Source organism: Malaclemys terrapin, chromosome 4 (genome assembly GCF_027887155.1).
Source record: "Malaclemys terrapin pileata isolate rMalTer1 chromosome 4, rMalTer1.hap1, whole genome shotgun sequence".
Classification (NCBI taxonomy): domain Eukaryota; kingdom Metazoa; phylum Chordata; order Testudines; family Emydidae; genus Malaclemys; species Malaclemys terrapin.
The window spans coordinates 16,065,619-16,085,004 of NC_071508.1; the positions used below are offsets into that span (position 1 = coordinate 16,065,619).

The following is a 19,386-nucleotide window of genomic DNA, read 5'->3' on the forward strand; positions in this document are numbered from 1 at the left end:
ATGTACATCATTAGTGCATATGAAGTAATGAGATTGTGTTGTATGGTTGTCACTAAAACATGCTGTAAATTGGGGAATCAGCAGCTCCCCAGAGACAACAGAAAGGAAAAGTAACCAATGCCCGGGCGGGTTTTGAACAACTATCAACAGCCATTGTCGAGCAAGGGAGCTACAATGCAATGACTCATTTGCACAAGGCCACACCAGGGCAATTGCTCAACCTTGCCTGGTGACTCAGCAATGATCCCAGACATGCCTGGACTTGTGTTCTCCAAGCACATGGACTAAGGTGTCAAACAGAACATAGGGGTCCCATGCTTCGGCTTTTCTCCTCCCCCGTACCTATGCTGCAACTAGCAACAAGGACACTGAGTAGACTGGCCCAGGTTTCCAGGGTGAAACCTGTGTACTATGAACTGCAATATCCAGTGGGGTGAGAAAAACTGCTTAATCTAGATGTTGCCCAGTCTAATAGGATTGAGAGTTTAGACTGTGTGCTTATATTTTCTTTTCTTTTGGTAACTAACTCTGACTTTTTGCCCATCACTTATAATCTCTCTTTTGTAGTCAATAAACTTGTTTTACTGTTTATCTTTACCAGTAAGTATTTGGTAAATCTGCTCAGGTTTACAAAGGCTAGTGTATATCCACTTTCCATCGATGAAGTGGTGAACCAATTAATAAACTTGCACGGCTCGTCTTGAGCCGTGCAAGACGATATATTCCTGAGGTACCAGGCTGGGAGCTGGGGGGATTTGGCTCGTGACTTTCTCTGTTTAATTCCTGAGAGGCTCAGGGAGCATTCATGCAATCTAGCTGGGTGTGGGGCTCCACATGCAGTTGTGCTGAGTGATGACAGCGCCTGGAGGGGTTTGCTGCTTGTCACTAGCAAGGCAGTGAGAGAGACAGCCCAGACTGGAGAATTAAAGGGGGCACAGCAGTCCCACAGTCCCAGGCTACACCCCAGGGGTCCCGTCACAGAAATTAATTCATGCCACAAGTTTAGCATCAGGCCTTCAAAAGGTCAGAATGCTGGGCTGGCAAAGAGCAGGTAAAGCCTTTGATAAAACACATAAATGTCTCTGCAAATGAACATGCATGGCAAGGTAAAGTTTCCCTTTAATAAAAGCCTGAGAGATTGGGATTACAAAACTTGAGCCCTCTCCCCTCCATCCAGAGAAGCGGAAGATACCGCCTCCATAGCAATCCAAGCCCCTGCTGAACTGAGAAAAAAGGGACTGGGAATTACAGAAGTTAGAGCCAGAAAGACCTGTTACACCAACTAGTCCACCACCCAGACAGTGCAGAATTGTTCCTTACAAGCAGATACAATCAAATTCAGGCATGCCAAATGACACTCGAGAGCACTAACAATAAGCTAGTGGACCATTGAGGTCTCATCTACATCACAGAAAGGAACAATGTTGTACCTGGGTCCCCTGCCTCAGCAATATCTAATCACGGTGGACCACCAGCCCTAGTGAGCACACTGCAAAGCTGCATCTCTTCCTACCTTGGATCTTTCACAGAGAAGCTCTCCAGTCCCAGCAATTCTCCCAGCTGATCCCCTCCACAATAGACCATGTGCTGCTGCCGCTTATCATATAGCTGCCTCACCATTATATACTGTCCCAGGTAATGCATGACCTGTGGGTACGTAAGATAGTATTAGTTACATCTGCAGTTCAAAATTTTATTAAAGCTAATGTTAAAAACAATTATATAATACATAGGTTGGGAAAACAGTGTCTGTACATCTGGGTATAGTATAAACCAGCAAGGTCTCACGGGCTGTGTGCTCCATTTCCTTCTTCCACCTTACACTTCCTTTAGCTGACATGACACGGTGCCAGTGAAGAACCACCTCCTTCTACGACAGACGTCACCCTTCTACAGAGCCTTCCATCCATACATCTCAAGCATTGGGGATATTGACACTTCTACAAATGGGGAAACTGAGGCACAGAGCGGTGCTGTGACAATGTGACACTGACAGTGAATCAGTGGTAAAGCCAGGACTTGACTCCAGATTTCCCAAATCCCAGTAAACCTGTAGGCTACCCTTGTTCTCTATATCAGGGTGTACTTTGGTTATTATCTGAGCCAGATTCATGATCCAAGCAGTTTTTTTTTTGTTTGTTTGTTTTTTTAAAGTTTGGCATAGTCTCTTGGGAAGTTCTTCTGAGGAGAGGGCCCCCCCTTTTGAATGTTTCGAGAAATACAATCTACAAAATACAAGTAAAGATCACATTCTAGTCCCCATTTTCCCTCTGTGATGGGTTGGATCACAGGAACCCTCTTGGGAGCTGCCAACTGATGTGCCAAGACTACTTCTATTCCTGTTTTCCCTGCCAGCTCAGGACTCCAGCACCCTGTCTTGCTGAGCCAGACACTCCCATCTGCTCCAACACAGACCCAGGGTCTGAATTACTTGCCCCAAAGCTGCAGGTTTACCTGAAAACAGCTCACAGAAGTGTGCTTGTCTTTAGCACTCAGATGCCCAACTCCCGATGGGATCTAAACCCAAATGAATCCATTTTACCCTGTATAAAGCTTATGCAGAGTAAACTCATAAATTGTTCGCCCTCTATAACACTGATAGAGAGATATGCACAGTTGTTTGCTCCCCCAGGTATTAATACATACTCTGAGTTAATTAATAAGTAAAAAGTGATTTTATTAAATACAGAAAGTAGGATTTAAGTGGTTCCAAGTAGTAACAGACAGAACAAAGTAAGTCACCAAACAAAATAAAATAAAATGCGCAAATCTATGTCTAATCAAACACTGAATACAGATAAGATCCTCACCAGTTCCAGAATGCTCTCTTTTACAGGCTCATCTCCTTTTAGCCTGGGTCCAGCAATCACTCACACCCCTTTGTTCCAGTTTCTTCCAAGTATTCTGGGGGGTGGGGAGGCTCTCTCTTTAGCCAGCTGAAGACCAAATGGAGGGGTCTCCCATGGGTTTAAATAGACTTTCTCTTGTGGTGGAGACCCCCCTCCTCACTCCTATGCAAAGTCCAGCTCCAAGATGGAGTTCTGGAGTCACCTGGGCAAGTCACATGTCCATGCATGACTCGGTCTTTATAGGCAGAAGCCATTGTCCAAATACAATTTAGATGGGGCTACTATAAGGTGGGTGCATAACTGGCTGGATAACCATACTCAGAGTTGTTGTTAATGGTTCCCAATTCTGCTGGAAAGGTATAACGAGTGGGGTTCAGCGGGGGTCTGTTTTGGGACCGGCTCTGTTCAATATCTTCATTAACGACTTAGATATTGGCATAGAAAGTATGCTTATTAAGTTTGCAGATGATACCAAACTGGGAGAGATTGCTACTGCTTTGGAAGACAGGGTCATAATTCAAAATGATCTGGACAAATTGGAGAAATGGTCTGAGGTAAACAGGATGAAGTTTAACAAAGACAAATGCAAAGTGCTCCACTTAGGAAGGAAAAATCAGTTTCACACATACAGAATGAGAAGAGACTGTCTAGGAAGGAGTACAGCAGAAAGGGATCTAGGGGTTATAGTGGACCACAAACTAAATATGAGTCAACAGTGTGATGCTGTTGCAAAAAAAGCAAACATGATTCTGGGATGTATTAACAGATGTGTTGTGAGCAAGACACGAGAAGTCATTCTTCCGCTCTACTCTGCGCTGGTTAGGCCTCAGCTGGAGTATTGTGTCCAGTTCTGGGCACTTCATTTCAAGAAAGATGTGGAGAAATTGGAGAGGGTCCAGAGAAGAGCAACAAGAATGATTAAAGGTCTTGAGAACATGACCTATGAAGGAAGGCTGAAAGAATTGGGTTTGTTTAGTCTGGAAAAGAGAAGACTGAGAGGGGACATGATAGCAGTTTTCAGGTATCTAAAAGGGTGTCATAAGGAGGAGGGAGAAAACTTGTTCACCTTAGCCTCTAAGGATAGAACAAGAAGCAATGGGCTTAAACTGCAGCAAGGGAGGTTCAGGTTGGACATTAGGAAAAAGTCCCTAACTGTCAGGGTGGTTAAACACTGGAATAAATTGCCTAGGGAGGTTGTGGAATCTCCGTCTCTGGAGATATTTAAGAGTAGGTTAGATAAATGTCTATCCGGGATGGTCTAGACAGTATTTGGTCCTGCCATGAGGGCAAGGGACTGGACTCGATGACCTCTCGAGGTCGCTTCCAGTCCTAGAAAACCTATGAATCTATTGTCCAGGTGGTATCTTGTATGTCTCAGGAAGACTTCTTATGGGGATTGGAGCATTCCAAGACGCATTGTTTCCCCAAATGCTTCCTGATCAGGTACTTAACCTTGCAAATTCCTTCCTAAGAAGCTGACTAAATGCCTCCCAAAGCTTACTTAGAAATCAAGCCAGTATACATAACTTTGAACACACAAATGGTGCCTGCACACAACTAGGATGAACATAACCAGTAGATCATAACCTTTACATAGATGTGTTACATGGCATATGTCGCAAAACCCTATTCCAGTTATATCACACATACATTTATAAGCACCCCCCCATAAAGCCTTATGGGGTAAACTGTCACACCCTCTGCACCATCAAAATGTTTAGCGAGATGGTGCCAGAGTTTCCCAAAATGAGATGCTGTTTTTTGCATTATATAAGAACCGATATTCCGGTAACTTCAAGTGCAGTTGATTTGGCTCTGGCATTTAATCAAAGCACTAGTTTCCATGTGATCCATCAAAAAAGGGAAGTGTAGTCTTGGCCAATTTACAATAACTCCAACTTCAGTATTGAATTAAATGGAAAGATTTTACCCACTGACGCTCCTTCATTAATCCCAGCCACTTAAAATGTCAGCAAACAAACCAGAACCCTCTTTGCTGTCTCAGATTACAACAGAGAACAGGACAAGGTTGAAGTTATTTATAATCTATGCACAGGCTCCTTCTCAGCCAACTAGAACCCAGCTGGCTGGGTCAAAGGCTCAGCTGACATCCTACATAGTAACACCAGCTATTCAGAATGACCCAAAGATTGTTCTCTAGTGGCAATGCAGCCAGGCCCCTGCTACACAGTTGGTACTTCTCTGTAACCACCAAAGTGTGTCTTCAACTGTCTTCTCTCTCGAAAGTGGGAGGGCAAGAAAATATGGTGACTCAACATGAAGGAAGGCCGAAGTTAAGTGGGAGGAGACCACTTGCTTGGCACAGGTACAGAGCAAAGATCATAGATGCAAGATGCTTTGCATTAGAACCACACAGAAGTGCGGGGAGAAAATGATTCCTTTGCTATAGAAAATGTCCCTTGAGGACTAAGGCCACAGAACTGGCTACAAAGAGGATATTTAGGTAAACTAGACACCTGATTAGAAGCAAAAGAGGGCTCACTTGAACAAAGATAAATGCAACCAAAGAGTACTCTAACTGAGGCCTTACCAGTGCTGAGAGTTCTGGCCCCTTGGTAGAGTGGGACGGTTTTATGGCCTGCAGCATGCAGGGGGTCAGACCAGATGATCATAATGGTCCCTTCTGACCTTAAAGTCTATGAGTCTATAAGTTGCTAACAGTACTTCTATTCACTCAAGAGGAATGCCTACGGTGTACTATAGCAGCCTGCATTTAAAATTAAACAGCCCCTCCCCCCACCCCATTCGAAGCATTCAACTTGTTTTTGCAAAAAAATTTAGACTCTAAATATGTTGTTTAAATGTATAAGAGTTTAAAATAAGTCACACAGCTCTGCGGGAATATCTGACACATTCATAATGAAAAACCGCCACATTTAATTCTTTGCTGACAGGATACCCCTGTAAATCACAGACAGTGTCACTTTTTTAATCTTGTATACATTTTGCATTTTAATCTTAAATGAATTCACAGCGTGTCTTAGGTTTAGCTGACAAGACGTTTCAAAAGAAACTTAAGAGAAAATATCAACTGAAGTACAATTAAGAACTTTCAAGCAATGAATGATGGTAAAACAATTGCAACGCGTCTCTGACAATCTCTCAAGAGCGCAGCTATCCATTACATCTCTCCTAAAGCTGTTTCTGGATTCTCAAGATATATAATAATTTTCATTCATATTTTGCACTCTTATAGGGATTCCATCAGAGGATCTCAAAGCACTTTGACCCAGATCCACAAAGATATTAAGGCACCTAACTCCCATTGATTTCAATAGGATTTAGGATTCTAAATACCTTTGAGGTTCTGAGCCATTATGCTCAAAAAAGTCTTCATATCCCCATGTATAAAGCAGCCCTATTTTACAGATAGAGGCACTAAGGCACAGGAGTTCAAGGACCCAATTCTGCACCCACTGATTTCCAGGCCCTATGGTCCCAATCCTGCAAGATGATTTACCTGAACGGGTCCCAGTGGAGCCACACTGACTTCAGTGAGGCTACACTCCCACCAATCAGCTTGCAGGATCGAGGACTCAGTGAGGAGATCCTGACCACAACACAAATCTGTGGCAGAACTACTAAGAAAACCCAGCTCTCCCAATTCCTAATCCAGTGCATTTTAGGAATTCATAATAAAATAATTTTCCATTTTCAAGGTCCTGGATGTAAACTTCACAAGGTGGCACATTAATCGTCCGTTAACTGACCATTATTACAACTACTTTCTTGGTTTAACCATCAAAGTAGAGTCCTGGGCTCACCTCTTTCAATGTGAAGGTTTCACCTTGTGCACCTGCTGCTTGCAGAATCTTCAGGAGTGGCAGTTTCGGTTGTACCTAAAATACAGAATACATAGTTTTGGATTGGCTACATAACGTGGTGAACTACTGAGAAGAACTGTGTACATGGGCATCAATTATGTAACTAATAAATGCTGGGGGCACACCTCATGGCAAGACTGTCATACAATCATTATAGCAAGTCCAGACAAATGGTTCTACAGTGAGTTGTTAGCCAAGGGGGACATCGCTAGTCTTTGAGGTACCCTTCTAGAGTTAATGACCTGCATCTGAGGTATGCTTGAAGAGAAGACAATCCTGTCTGGGGCAATGAGCTTCGTGCAGATGGACCATTGTGTCTGTTCAGAGCCCTGCTGAAATAAATATGGCCCTACCCAAGCAGAGCTTATTGCAGGATCAGGATCTGTAACGGTATGCTTCACTAGTCAGAATTAAAAGTCAGTCACTGCAACTTCTCTACCATATTGATCCTAATACAAGATGAGCGCAGCCAGCAAAGTAGGAGGCCCAATCAGGCAGACCTTAGTCATCTGCACTGTGCCATTAACTTGCATGGGATTGGTCATGTGAGCAAGGACTGGAGAATTAGTCCCTAGGTGAGGGGAATCCTAGACGCTGACTAGCTAGACATGTGAGGGATAATGCAATGGCCACACCATTAACTTCAATTAGACCAGGTTTAAATCTGGCTCACTGGATGGGAAGAATAGAATAGGTCACTTCTGCACAGCCCATAGGTGATGTTTGGCTATTAAAAACTTGTGAATAGAGACAAAAAATTACAAGAAAAGGGTGCAGCGTATAAAAGTTTATTTTAAGTAGCATTAAAGAACTGATCCCGCACTCTCCATGGACCCCAAACTTCCACCCAATCTCTCACCAGAGTTATGAATTTTGTATTAATAGGTCGGGTAGTCGGGCTCCCTTGTCGTGGGCACACACTCACACAAGTGTGAACATGAAGCAACTTCATGGTAGTTTTCCTTTGGTTACTTCCACACTACACACCTGAGCAAATCTCAATAGCAGATGAGAAGCTAAAGTTGTAGTATGAATGTTACAAAAAAAAGCAGTGGCAAGTTTTAAATAGTTATCAGTCCCCAACTGCCCTACTCGAGTCCTCCATCCACACACATCCTGAAAGAGTAACATCCTAGGGAGATATGCCACGGCATAAACCAGTATCGTTCTCCACAAAACCGTCAAGGTGCCCCAACCTGATTGCTCACATTAGTAGCTGAATGTTATGGGGTTTTATAAATACAACCAATATTGCTACATTAAACCTTTCTCCCATTCGCCTCTTGCATCCTTCAGTACTTAATACCAGCAGGCCAGAGGGGATGGATTTAAAATGTGGCGTGTTTTGGGAGGATTATATGCAAAAGCAGTGGCATTTTTCTGAACATACATTGATTAACTTTAGGACCAAATCCTGATGTTGGATAAACACTACATATTGCTGCATCTCAAAAGAAAAAGTTGTGTGTGTTCGGGGAGACAGTGGCGACGTATTTGCACTCAGAACCTGGCCCTCAGCATGTAAACTGCAGCTTTCACAATTTTTGCTCTGTCTGTCAGAGCTTTCTCCCTGTCCCCTTCTCATTTCAGCGTTAACAAAACCCAATTAGGGCTATAATAATGCTACATCAACTACGAGTGAAGTCTTTTAGAAGACTGTGGCCAATTTCACCTGTCACTTCTGAAATGGCTTCATAAGGCTGGAAAAACAAGAGTTCTGAAAACCAGTGGCAGGGAACAGCTCTTTCTAGCTTGGCCTAATTATTTCTGCTCAAATAAATCAGCTGGAAGCAATGATTCTGTCAGACTAATGTTATTTTTGAAAGAAAACAGGATTTATTGATTAAGAGAATCAATGATCCAGTCCAGTCCTTTCATTAGGCTAGTGGCATCTTGAAGTAGTGGGGTAGGTATGAGCTCTCATTGCACACACATGCTCTATTCCACATGGGTAAGAGATCATACACTGGTTAGAATACAAGCAGCAAGATGTGGTGGGAAGGGTTTTTGTACACAATACTCTATTGGTCTCCAAACACTTATCAAAGGCTTGTTCTATTGAAGCACGCCTCTGAACCTCTTTCCTGCTGTAAATGGCCCATTATAACTTTTCTCTAGCAAAGATGGGCTCAGCTATGTCTAGCTAGCTCAGGGGGTGGGGGGATAGCTCAGTGGTTTAAGCGTAAAAATCTGTCTGGGGATTGGCCCTGCTTTGAGCAGGGGGTTGGACTAGATAACCTCCTGAGGTACCTTCCAACCCTGATATTCTAGGATCTCTCCCTATATAAATGCACTTGCAAAAAGCCCTCACTTCCTGAAAGGAGGGCAACTCAGAATTCCCAAGCCCACTACATCCTAGCCTCCAGGTAGAGTTGGAATCACCAAGCTCCTGCCTGAGGCATGAGGAGTTTTGTTACCATTTGTCACCAACTAATTGGTCAAGAACTCAGCTGCCAGACAATACTCAGGCAGGAATTCATCCCACCGTGCACACACTTTTCAAATTCTAAGAATGTGTTTATCTTCGCCTTAAAGTACTCAGAGTTATCTACTCCCACATCATTATCACTGCTAGATTCATTCTTAAAAAGAACCTTTCACCTTTTACGATCAAATCAAACAGAGCAAGGAATGTCCAAACTCATGCCACAATTCCTCTTTTCAGCACCAGCCATTTTGTTAGGACATAACGAATTAAGCTCAATGAAAGTAAAAGCTTGTGCCAATACTAATACAATGTTCTTATGAGCGCAATTAATGCAAGTACAAGACAGTTTTATTTCTCCAAGCTAAGGACCACTGTCATGGATTTTTCTTCATTTTAAATAACTACCTCCTCACCTTCCCTTTTCTGTGTTTAAAAAAAAATTGCCTAAATTAATTTGAATATTTAAAATAGCACCTTAGCTACCACAATGAAGCCAAATTGGAGACGAGAATGTTAGTTCATTACATATTCCCCAAGATAATGAGTGTAAGCAGCCAATATTTCTGTACTAACATCAAAGTCTGCTTATTTATTTATACATTTTCAGTAGAATATGCTGAATAAAGAAGCATGTTAATCAATTCTGCATGGGACTCAGATGGATTTTATAAATTAAGTATATAGGGGAGTTCGAGTCCCTTCAGAGGCTAATTTACAGCCCCCGCCCCCAGCCAGACACACGCTCTTACCAATGAAACCATCTTCAAAGATACAGACCCATTCTTGTCTTGGAGAACCCACTCATCAGAGTTCGTAGACTGCATTTTTCTAGCCATAGCTCACACTGCAGATTTTTCTCTTTGACTGGCAGCCAACATGTTGACGCAGTGCCAGTTTTCCAGATTCCCACACTCTACGCTAAAGAATTGCCACGCTGGCTTTGGATAGCTTTCCTAAAGCAGTCAGGCTATGACATATTGGCACTCATTCCACCAATCCACTGGGAATAGATTGGTATGGGGAACAGCACGTGTTCAGTGTTCAAGGTAGCTCCAAGAGAGAGAGATGTTATTGGCTTTATAAACTAGGTCACGCAGATGAGTGTCTTTTCATATTCTGAGGAACTGCATAATTTAACAGTTCCATGTAGTCCAGAGTTTTTAAAAAGGAACCCTGTGTGGTCCCATGTAAGGCTATGTCTACAATACCACTTACGTCAGCAAAACTTATGTCACTCAGGGGTATGAATAGCCCACTCCCCTGAGCAACGTAAATTATAAGAACATAAGAGCAGCCCTACTGGGTCAGACCAAAGATCCATCTAGCCCAGTATCCAGTCTTCCGACAGTGGCCAGTGCTAGGTGCCCCAGAGGGAATGAACAGAACAGGGAATCATCAAGTGATCCATCCCGTCACTCGTTCCCAGCTTCTGGCAAACAGAGGCTAGGGACATTATGCTGGCATAAACGCTAGTGCACACAGTGCTATGTCAGCAGGAGAGCTTCTCCTGCAGACATAGCTACTGCCACTCGTTGATGGTGGATTAATTATGTTGCTGGAAGAGCTCTCTCCCGTGGACATTGAGCGGCCACACAAGAGATCTTATAGCAGCGTAGCTGCATCGGTACAGTTGTGCCGCTGTAAGCTTGCTAATGTAGGCATAGCCTAAATAAGGTATGAAGCCTGGAAATGCACTTTCCTGTGTGGCCAGTTTAACCCACCTCACTTTTTCCCCCACTATTTTAAATGTCAGTCCAATATTACCAATCTATCATCCAGACCAGTGGCACTGGTAGTTAATGTTCACAAACCACTCACTTGATGGAAGACTATTCATTCCACCCTGTACAAGAGGCCACGTGCCATGAAGTCAAAGCTGCTCTAGTAGGGCTTCACTGGCCTTATTTTTAATAAGGAGAGAGGAAAGCCAAGAGAGTGTGTGTCTGGGGGGGGTAGAGTGGGAAGGGGAGATTACCTGGTTAGCTTGTCCAAGTGCGATTCTGCAGGCATTCTCAGATGCTGGATATTGTTCAGAGGTCGAAGATGTCATTTTGGCAGTGAAGTAGCTGTCTACAGCATAAACTGAAACAACAACAAGGTTTTGTTTAGTAGCAAGCCAGAACCAGCAGGTCCTGAGTTTAACCACTTCCGTTTCTTAGAAGCTTTAGGAAATCAACCTTCCATGCACGTACATCCTAAAATCTAAAATGACTGTATCAGCCCATGCAATTGTTTTATAGTTTGCCAATAACCTGAGCAATCCAAAACCAATTCTCTCCTAGGTAAGTTAAACCTAGCTGCTCAGCTACCTGGACAGGAAGCCTTGTAAGAGCAGCTGGCGCAGAAATCCTTCAGCACCCAAGAAGCATGTCTTCAATTTGCTTTTATGAAATTTACAATTTCTGTTCACTAACCATCTCAGGCTGATTTGCACTGGTGACACTCCCACCCCCCTCCACCCACCTTCACTATGCTCTAGAAAAATCTTGCTCACTGGGAGATGAATACTAGGATAAAGTATTCCCACGCTCAACTGCAAATCCCAGACAGTTCTTCTTTCTGTTGTGACCTGCCTGTTCAAAGACACAAAGTCTTCTGTGACATGTTGAGGCAAGTTCTTAATGAGTCAGAGTGGACAGTAACAGCTAAGTCACAGTTTTACCCCACTGGAAAGCCTTACAGACAATAGCAGCTTCATGACTCAGCAAGGGGAGGTACACAGTGGGTGGAAGAACTAAATGCTAGTGATTAAACTCCCACCCTCCAAATTGATGGGATCAACATAACAAAGAGCCCCAAATATCATTGGAGCCCCCATCCCCTTCACACCAAAGGACAAACAAGTTCTAAACAAATTCTATATGCAGATGCTAAAGCAACCTGGGATGGGAAGACTTTGACCAAAGCAACAGTTCCCTTTTTGGTGCCTTCAGACATGCATGGTGCTATGAAGTTAGACTCTGACAGCCCATCTGTTTAGTCATAGTTAGGATTATTATCCTTTACACAAGGAGACACAAGCAAGGAGCAATTGTCCAAGGTCACTGACACAGCTGGTCTCCTGAGTCTCAGTCCATACTCAATGCTTCTCCCGCTGACAGAGCTTATGCTGCTTGCAGAGGTGGGTTTTTTACGTCAACGGGCATAGAGCATCTTCACAAGACTGCACGTATAGACACGGCCTAACTCTGCAGTGGAGACACATACCCTTTGGCCTGGTCTATGCCAAAAAGTTAACTTGACCCAACTCAAAAATCCACAACCCTGAGCAAGTGTAGTTAAGCTGACCTAAACCCTGATGTAGATAATGTGAGGTCACTGAAAGGAGAGTCGCAGTGCTTAAATGTTTATATCTAGCTTCTGAGTACCATGGCTGAAAGGCATCTATCTGCAAGTCCAAATACGACTAAACTCTCAAAATTTAATGTCCTGTCATCTCATAGCTCAGTGGTTTGAGCATTGGCCTGCTAAACCCAGAGTTGTGAGTTCAATCCTTGAGGGGGGCCATTTAGGGATTGGAACAAAAATCTGTCTGGGGATTATTGGTCCTGCTTTGAGCAGGGGGCTGGACTAGATGACCTGAGGTCCCTTCCAACTCTGATATTCTATGATTCATAATAGTTTTGATGACTATGACTCAGGAACACCATTTAAAAACTGTGCAGTCCACAAAACCAAACAGTTGTCACTCCATCCTACCAACATAATAGATAGTGCCCTGCAGCAGACCATTTTTGCGGATCACGGATGGATGCGGATTCAAATTTTATATCTAAAGCCCTGCAATTCTGCAGACATCAGGAGATCATTTTTGCAAATTGAGGATCAGATGCGGATACAAAGCAGGGCTCTAATAATAGATTTTAGTAGTTCAGATGGGACTCTTGCTGCAAGGTACTATTACAAACTAACAACCCTGCTTTAGCTGCTCTGGTACACACCATTTTCTGCAGTCATCTCACAAAGATGTATCAGGTTACAGGCATTAGGAGGGGAGAGGGTAAGCTTTTCTACTCTACCCAGCCTCAATGTATCCTCAAGGGCTTCAAGTGATACAGCACTGATATAAAATTATGCAACAATATAAAGTGATCTTTCACTTTGTATAACCTCTGAGACTTTAAATTAGTTAATTTTTGCTGTCCTACTCTCACTTAGAGTTGCGTGCTTTTTATTCTTTGCTTTGACAAAGATTTATGATATTCCTTCAGGAACCGTGAAAAGACAGATTTTATTGCACAAGAGTTTTGTAATATATTACCTACTGTAACACAAGCAGTGACGCTGCATTTAAGACTTATTTGATTTAATTTTTTTAAAGTACTGTAAGGTAAATTCAGATCTGCCATTAAAAGAAAAATACTTTAAGGGGTCAGGGCTTTGTTTGCAGAAGTCTTTTTTAAAGTCATGATATATCTGCCACACGGTAGGAATTTTGAGTTTATCAAGACACGTGAAGGGCTGCCAATAAAAACGAAACAAAGCTAATCTTTGATAGATAACAATTAATAATTAAAACAACGAGGAGTCCGGTGGCACTTTAAAGACTAACAGATTTATTTGGGCATAAATAAATCTGTTCGTCTTTAAGGTGCCACCGGACTCCTCGTCGTTTTTGTAGATATAGACTAACACGGCTACGCCGCCGATAATTAATTAAGATTTGCAAAAAATGATGCAGCGTTCTTTTATTGCAAAACCATTTGGGGGGGGGGAGGAAGAGGGAAATCTAGATTTATTTTCAAGTTGATTATTCAAAAAAAAAAAAAAAAAAACCCGAAGCACTGGCAAATGGCTCTGCAAATCTTCCTAAATCAACCACCAATGACACAGTATTTGTCACCAATGATACATCTAAAAACCTACTGTAGACAAACATGTTTGCAGTAATCCTATCCTAATGGGCTTTTTTTTCCCTTTGAAAGGACAGGGCTGTGAGTGATTACTTTCTATAAGTCCTTTGAGTCTCTACACTACTTGATGAACAACAGAAATCCTAGGATTCAGACAGTCAAAGGGGAAAAAAAAACACATGGTACCATAATCTTTGATTGTATAACCCAGCCACCACTTTATTCTGGTAACACCTCCTTCTCCAAGACAAGCAGGGACCTGAAGGAACTTAATTTATGCAAGTAGTATCAGCAAAGAGCTGCTTTTTTCCTCTGTCCTAAACCAAAGGCTTCTATATGCTGAAGAAATTGATCTTTTCATATTTATTACTGTAGCTTAATAGGAATTGGTGATGAGTTTCTCATCTAGGTTTTATTTTTGCTTGTCCCTATCGTCCCTAGAACACCCTGATTAACATACAATCTGTAAAATAACCTTTGACACCCAACTTCATATATACAAAGTACATATATAGGAAGTCAGTGGAATTTTTGCATAGGCAAGGGGGTCACTTGCAGGAAGTAGTTGCAAGACCATGGTTTTGAAGTTATTATTTGTATTTATAGTAGCTTCTAAAAGCCCCAACTGAGATCAGAACCCCATTGTGCCAGGTGCTGTACAGACAAAAAAAACAGACAGTCCCTGCTCTGAATTATTTTCAGTCTAAATAGACAAAGAGACAAGGTTGGGAGGAAAGAGACACAGAGGGGAAGTGACTTGCCCACTGTCAGCATACGGCAGGTAAGTGGCCACACTGGGAGTAGAACCCAGGTGTCCTGACTTCCTACTCAGTGCCCTGTCCACTAGACAGTATTTCTCAACAACCGGTCTGTGGACCAACGCCAGCCCCTGAGATCTCCTGGACACAGTTCAGGAAGGCAGCAAGCCAGTCCCTGGTATCAAAAAGTTGAGAAACACTGCACTAGACCACACAACCGCCATACTTGCAACAACAGTAGATAGTTTCCCCACACACACTCATTCAAGTGAAGAGTGATTTTTTAAATTGATGTTGACCCACTGACTTGATTTGACAGAGGTCACATAGCTAGTCAGTGGCAGAGCAAGGAGGAACAGACTAGTGGTCTCTCTGACTTACAGTCCTGTGCTTTAAACACTACATCATGCAGCCTTTATTTTTGGGGATGGAAAACAAGACATGCTAAGATTATCCCCATTTCTTTCACTTTTACAAGTCACGTTTTAGCTGAGGGTTTTTGCAGCTACAAAATAGCAGTGGTTTTCTATGGCTGGCATTAACATTTCTATTTGCTCTGGGGTTATTTTTCTAGTATCTTTCAAAAGATGCTCAAAGGAACATGTCCCCAAAATCACTTCTTCCTTGCCCTATGGCTCTTAAATAATAACAAAAGGAGAGAAATTGTGTCCATAATGGTATAACTCTAACACATTTGGAGATCAGTTTTGTATAGTATCTCTTATACAAAATGTTTCAATCATCACTGAGATTTCCAAACAGAAATTTAAAATAAGGAGTAGAAAATCTAGATTTTAAAAATAGATCCTTCCTTTATCAGGTGTGCATATTAAAATGATCACGTGTGTCACATATCTTATCAGTTATAGCTTTGTAACTGATGTAACCAATGCTGTGCCAGATGCATTCTACTAGTCATTTAATAGACATTGAAAAAGGAACTGAGGCTGAGAACCACATATGTCCCAGCAGCAGTGACACAGTAAAGGGAATCCCCTTATACTGAAGTCATGTCTTCCACAGGAGAACTTGACTGTAAGCAGGTACAGGCGTATTAGAACAGAAGTTTACATACTACAATACACTGAAGCAAATAGGTACCTTTGTTCCACTTCTAGAACAGTGTTTTAATACCAGCTTTCACTATGACCAGGCTCTGCTGTGTATCTGTCTGCCAATCTAACTCCACACAAACACACACTTCCAAAATATGCTCACTCACGCTGTCTAGACCAACATTTTTTGCTAAGAATTCCCCCAGTTCAACTTCCACCCATGCAGCTTCAGCGGTGGCAGCTCTATTGCAGGATGGTCACTGTCTAACCCTGCTCCAACCAGGTCTAGACTAGAGAGGCTAAAATGCCAGCGGAACCATTTCTGCATTAGCATTTCTACAACTGCTACCCCCAGGAGGCAGTTTAAATGCTTATTTATACACAAGTGAACTTGACTCACTATAGGCAGCATATTAGAGACACAAGGTGGGTATCAGGGACCAAAGGTCTTAAACCCTAATCCACAGGCTTCTCAAGAGATAAGTGGTCCTGACCTGCCACCCAGTGACCTTGGGGCTGCACAGCCAGTAATACAACAGTGGAACACTAATGAATGCTAGCACAAACAAAATTAGCCTAAAATCTACACAATATAGTAACAATACTCCACCCTTACAGATACAAAAAGGACCTCAAATCTGTCTAGAGCTCATCCTCATTTAACATCACACTCCCTACTTCCCTCATCTATCTGCCTCCACCCCCTTTCCGAGAAAGATCTGGACTTCACATTTTTCTTCCGTTAAACTCAATCGGATGTATTTAGAAGCTGCTTCATCAACCCAAGTCACAATTAACCAGACATTTGCAATACAGCTCATTTCAATGTAGCTTTTAAATAAGCCAGCTGAACATAACAACTTTTCAAAAACTCGGCACCAAGTGGGCAGTAATTGTTTCTGTTGATCATTTTGGAAGATATAGACAAAACTCCAGGAAGCAAAAAAGCACACTTTAAAACAAGACAGTTACGAAACTGCATGCTTTTCAGTCCCTCTTTTTTTAAATCCTTACTAATCCTTTCCTAAAATGCTTCCTTGTTTTTAAGTTGCACTTAGCAGAATGCCTAGTTCCTAAACTACAGATGGGCTTTTGCCAGTGTTCATTTCTGGGCAGGCGTGCCAGCATCCAACGTCAAAATTACGGCGCATCCGATGACGTACAGATCTGCGCGCGCCCTCGCCTTAATTTTCCCTCCTAATCAGGCAGTAACATGCTCCTATCAGCAGTTCCTCCAAAGGCTGTCAAAGGTACCAAGTCATGCTTTAGGTAGCTGTTAGACATGTGACAGTTTAAAGGGAAAAAAGGGGAAAAAAACAGAAAACGGTAAACACAGAAACTCTTGCCAAGTGCTCCTTTTATTGATGGACCAGGTATAGCAAACATCATCTAACAGCAAACCATACATCGTCAGACAACTGTCAGCACTCCCTAAAACTGATCACCGAAAAATGAAACTAACCATATAAATATTAAAATGTTCAGAAACACACATTAATTTCTGAACTGCATCTGTCCTTGCCAGGGCTCTATTTTTACAAAGTCGCACTGAGTTTATCATCACTGCCAAACAAACGTCAAACAGCAGCACTGTGCCATCCACAGCTGTCTAACGCAAGACCACAGCAGCCCAAACGTGAATGTGCTCACTATCGGAACAAGGATGATTCCAGCCAGAAGGGAGATTTTCTTTTACATTAAGGGGTGTGGACACACACCTCAACACACACACCCCAACACCACACACACCCACAATGTTGAGCAGAAATACATCAAAGCGAAAGCCCACCACTTAAACTTTTAAATAGCAACAGCAGCGGTGCGAGGCTCTGGTCCCGCCAGTGCCCTCTGCAAGGTGTCTCGACAGCCAGACAGGTAATCCAGCCCCTACACCGCCTCCCACTCCCCGGCCTTGCCACAACCTGCATCCCCTGCATGCACCTATCCCCGCAGCAGGGCCTGTCTCCCAGGCGGATATTTCCCCCCTCCCCACTGCCTGCTGCCCCCTGCCCCGCTGCCTCCACATCCGCCACCCTCCTGCTGCCCTTATGCCATGACCCCTGCTGCCCCCCCGCCCCAGGCTATGCCCTCTGACACCCAAGCCAGCAGGCTGGGAGCAGGACCCAGGCCTCAGGGCCTCCCCGCCCCTCCAGGCAGGTCCCCGGGCTCACCCTAGCGCTGCTCCATGGGCCCCAGCTCGCCCTTCGGCCTGAGGGGGCCCTAGGCCCCCAGTTGGCTCCTCTCCTCCATCTTAGTGGGGGGCCAGGCCTCCACTTCCCCTCCCAGCCAACATGGCGGCGCGGCCACTTCCGCAAGGACTGCGTGGGGAGAGTCCTGCTGGATGGACTGCGACCATAGAGAACACCGGAAGCCAGGCCTAGAAAGGAGGTGCCGGGGGAGCTCGGCCAGCCAGGCGCTTACCATAGAGATGCTAGGGGAAGAGAGGGAGTGTCCCAGCGCCGCCTCGCTGCTGGAGGACCGTGAGGGGGCAAGGGTACTGGGGCAGAGACTGAACTGGAGGAAGGAAAGTAACAACCAAAACTGGGCCCAATTTAAGCAGTGCACCCGGCCCTGCAGTATGTGCAGATATCTGTGTCCTCACAGTCACTGTGCAATGCAATGTACCGCTGTGTGTGCAGGGATCTGTGTCCCCCACAGTCACTGTGCAATGCAATGTACCGCAATGTGTGCAGGGATCCTGCCCCCCACAGTCACTGCAATGCAATGCACCTCCAGCATGTGCAGGGATCTCTGCCCCCCCACCCCCCTCCAGTCACTGTGCAATGCAATGCACCGCAGTGTGTGCAGGGATCTCTGCCCCCCCACAGTCACTGTGCAATGCACCCGCAGCGTGTGCCGGGATCTGTGCCCTCTACAATCACCCTGTGCAAAGTAATGCCCCAAAATGTGCCACCACCCTCTGTGGACACCAAGCTTGTTCTCTCTGCACAAAACCCTCGCCTTAAAATCTGTTACGAATATGACAAATCTTTCCTGACCATGCACTTGACATACAGAGATCACTATATGCTAACAGTCAACACGCAGCCAGCTCACGAGCAAAGGGGCTGCAGGCTCTAGAGGGTTGCAAAGACATTTTCTTTGATGCAGTGAGGACCCTCCTGGAACAGGGCTCAGCTTCCCCCACAAGCTTTGTTAGGGGGAGTTTTGCCCGTCATCCCCTGCACAGTTGATGCTCAACCCCCGTTCTTGTAGCGCAGCTCTCCCTCGCTTTGCATAATGCATGACCAGTCATTACCAGTGGCTACTTTCCTGCTCAGCTCCGCCTCCAGCTTATCTCTTTTACCTCTTCCCGTGGCTCACTACACTACGGAGCCCGGATAGCTCAGTCGGCAGAGCATCAGACTTTTAATCTGAGGGTCCAGGGTTCAAGTCCCTGTTCGGGCGAATCCTGCATTTTTGTTTTTTTTCTTCCCCTTTCGTTTATTTTTCAGTCTCTTTTTTCTCTCTGCCTTCGCCTGTTTTGTTTCTCCTGCAACAGCCGCTGCAAAGCCCACGACCCTGTTAGATTCCCACTTTGGTCGACGCTCTCCGCACGGGGAGCCCCGGGCTCGTGCCCGGATTTGACATAGGTGCC

The 19,386-nt window shown here is 44.0% G+C and overlaps 1 protein-coding gene and 1 non-coding gene across 5 annotated transcripts in view; one reads left to right on the forward strand and one right to left on the reverse strand.

Annotated features, from left to right (window-relative positions):
• MDM4 (MDM4 regulator of p53) overlaps positions 1–18,098 on the reverse strand; it is a 35,572-nt gene extending 17,474 nt beyond the window's left edge. For all 4 annotated transcript variants that reach the window (XM_054028683.1, XM_054028682.1, XM_054028681.1 and 1 more), the window contains exons 1-4: positions 17,960–18,098; positions 11,098–11,204; positions 6,635–6,709; positions 1,514–1,647 (exon numbers count right to left, since the gene is read on the reverse strand). In XM_054028683.1, coding sequence (XP_053884658.1) covers positions 1,514–1,647; positions 6,635–6,709; positions 11,098–11,172 — 284 coding nt within the window. In that variant the 5' untranslated portion in view covers positions 11,173–11,204; positions 17,960–18,098. The remainder of the gene's footprint in view (positions 1–1,513; positions 1,648–6,634; positions 6,710–11,097; positions 11,205–17,959) is intronic.
• Positions 18,099–19,123: 1,025 nt separating this feature from the next.
• Positions 19,124–19,196, forward strand: TRNAK-UUU (transfer RNA lysine (anticodon UUU)). The gene has a single exon. It is a non-coding gene; the product is annotated as a tRNA-Lys (tRNA).
• The last annotated feature ends 190 nt before the right edge of the window (positions 19,197–19,386 follow it).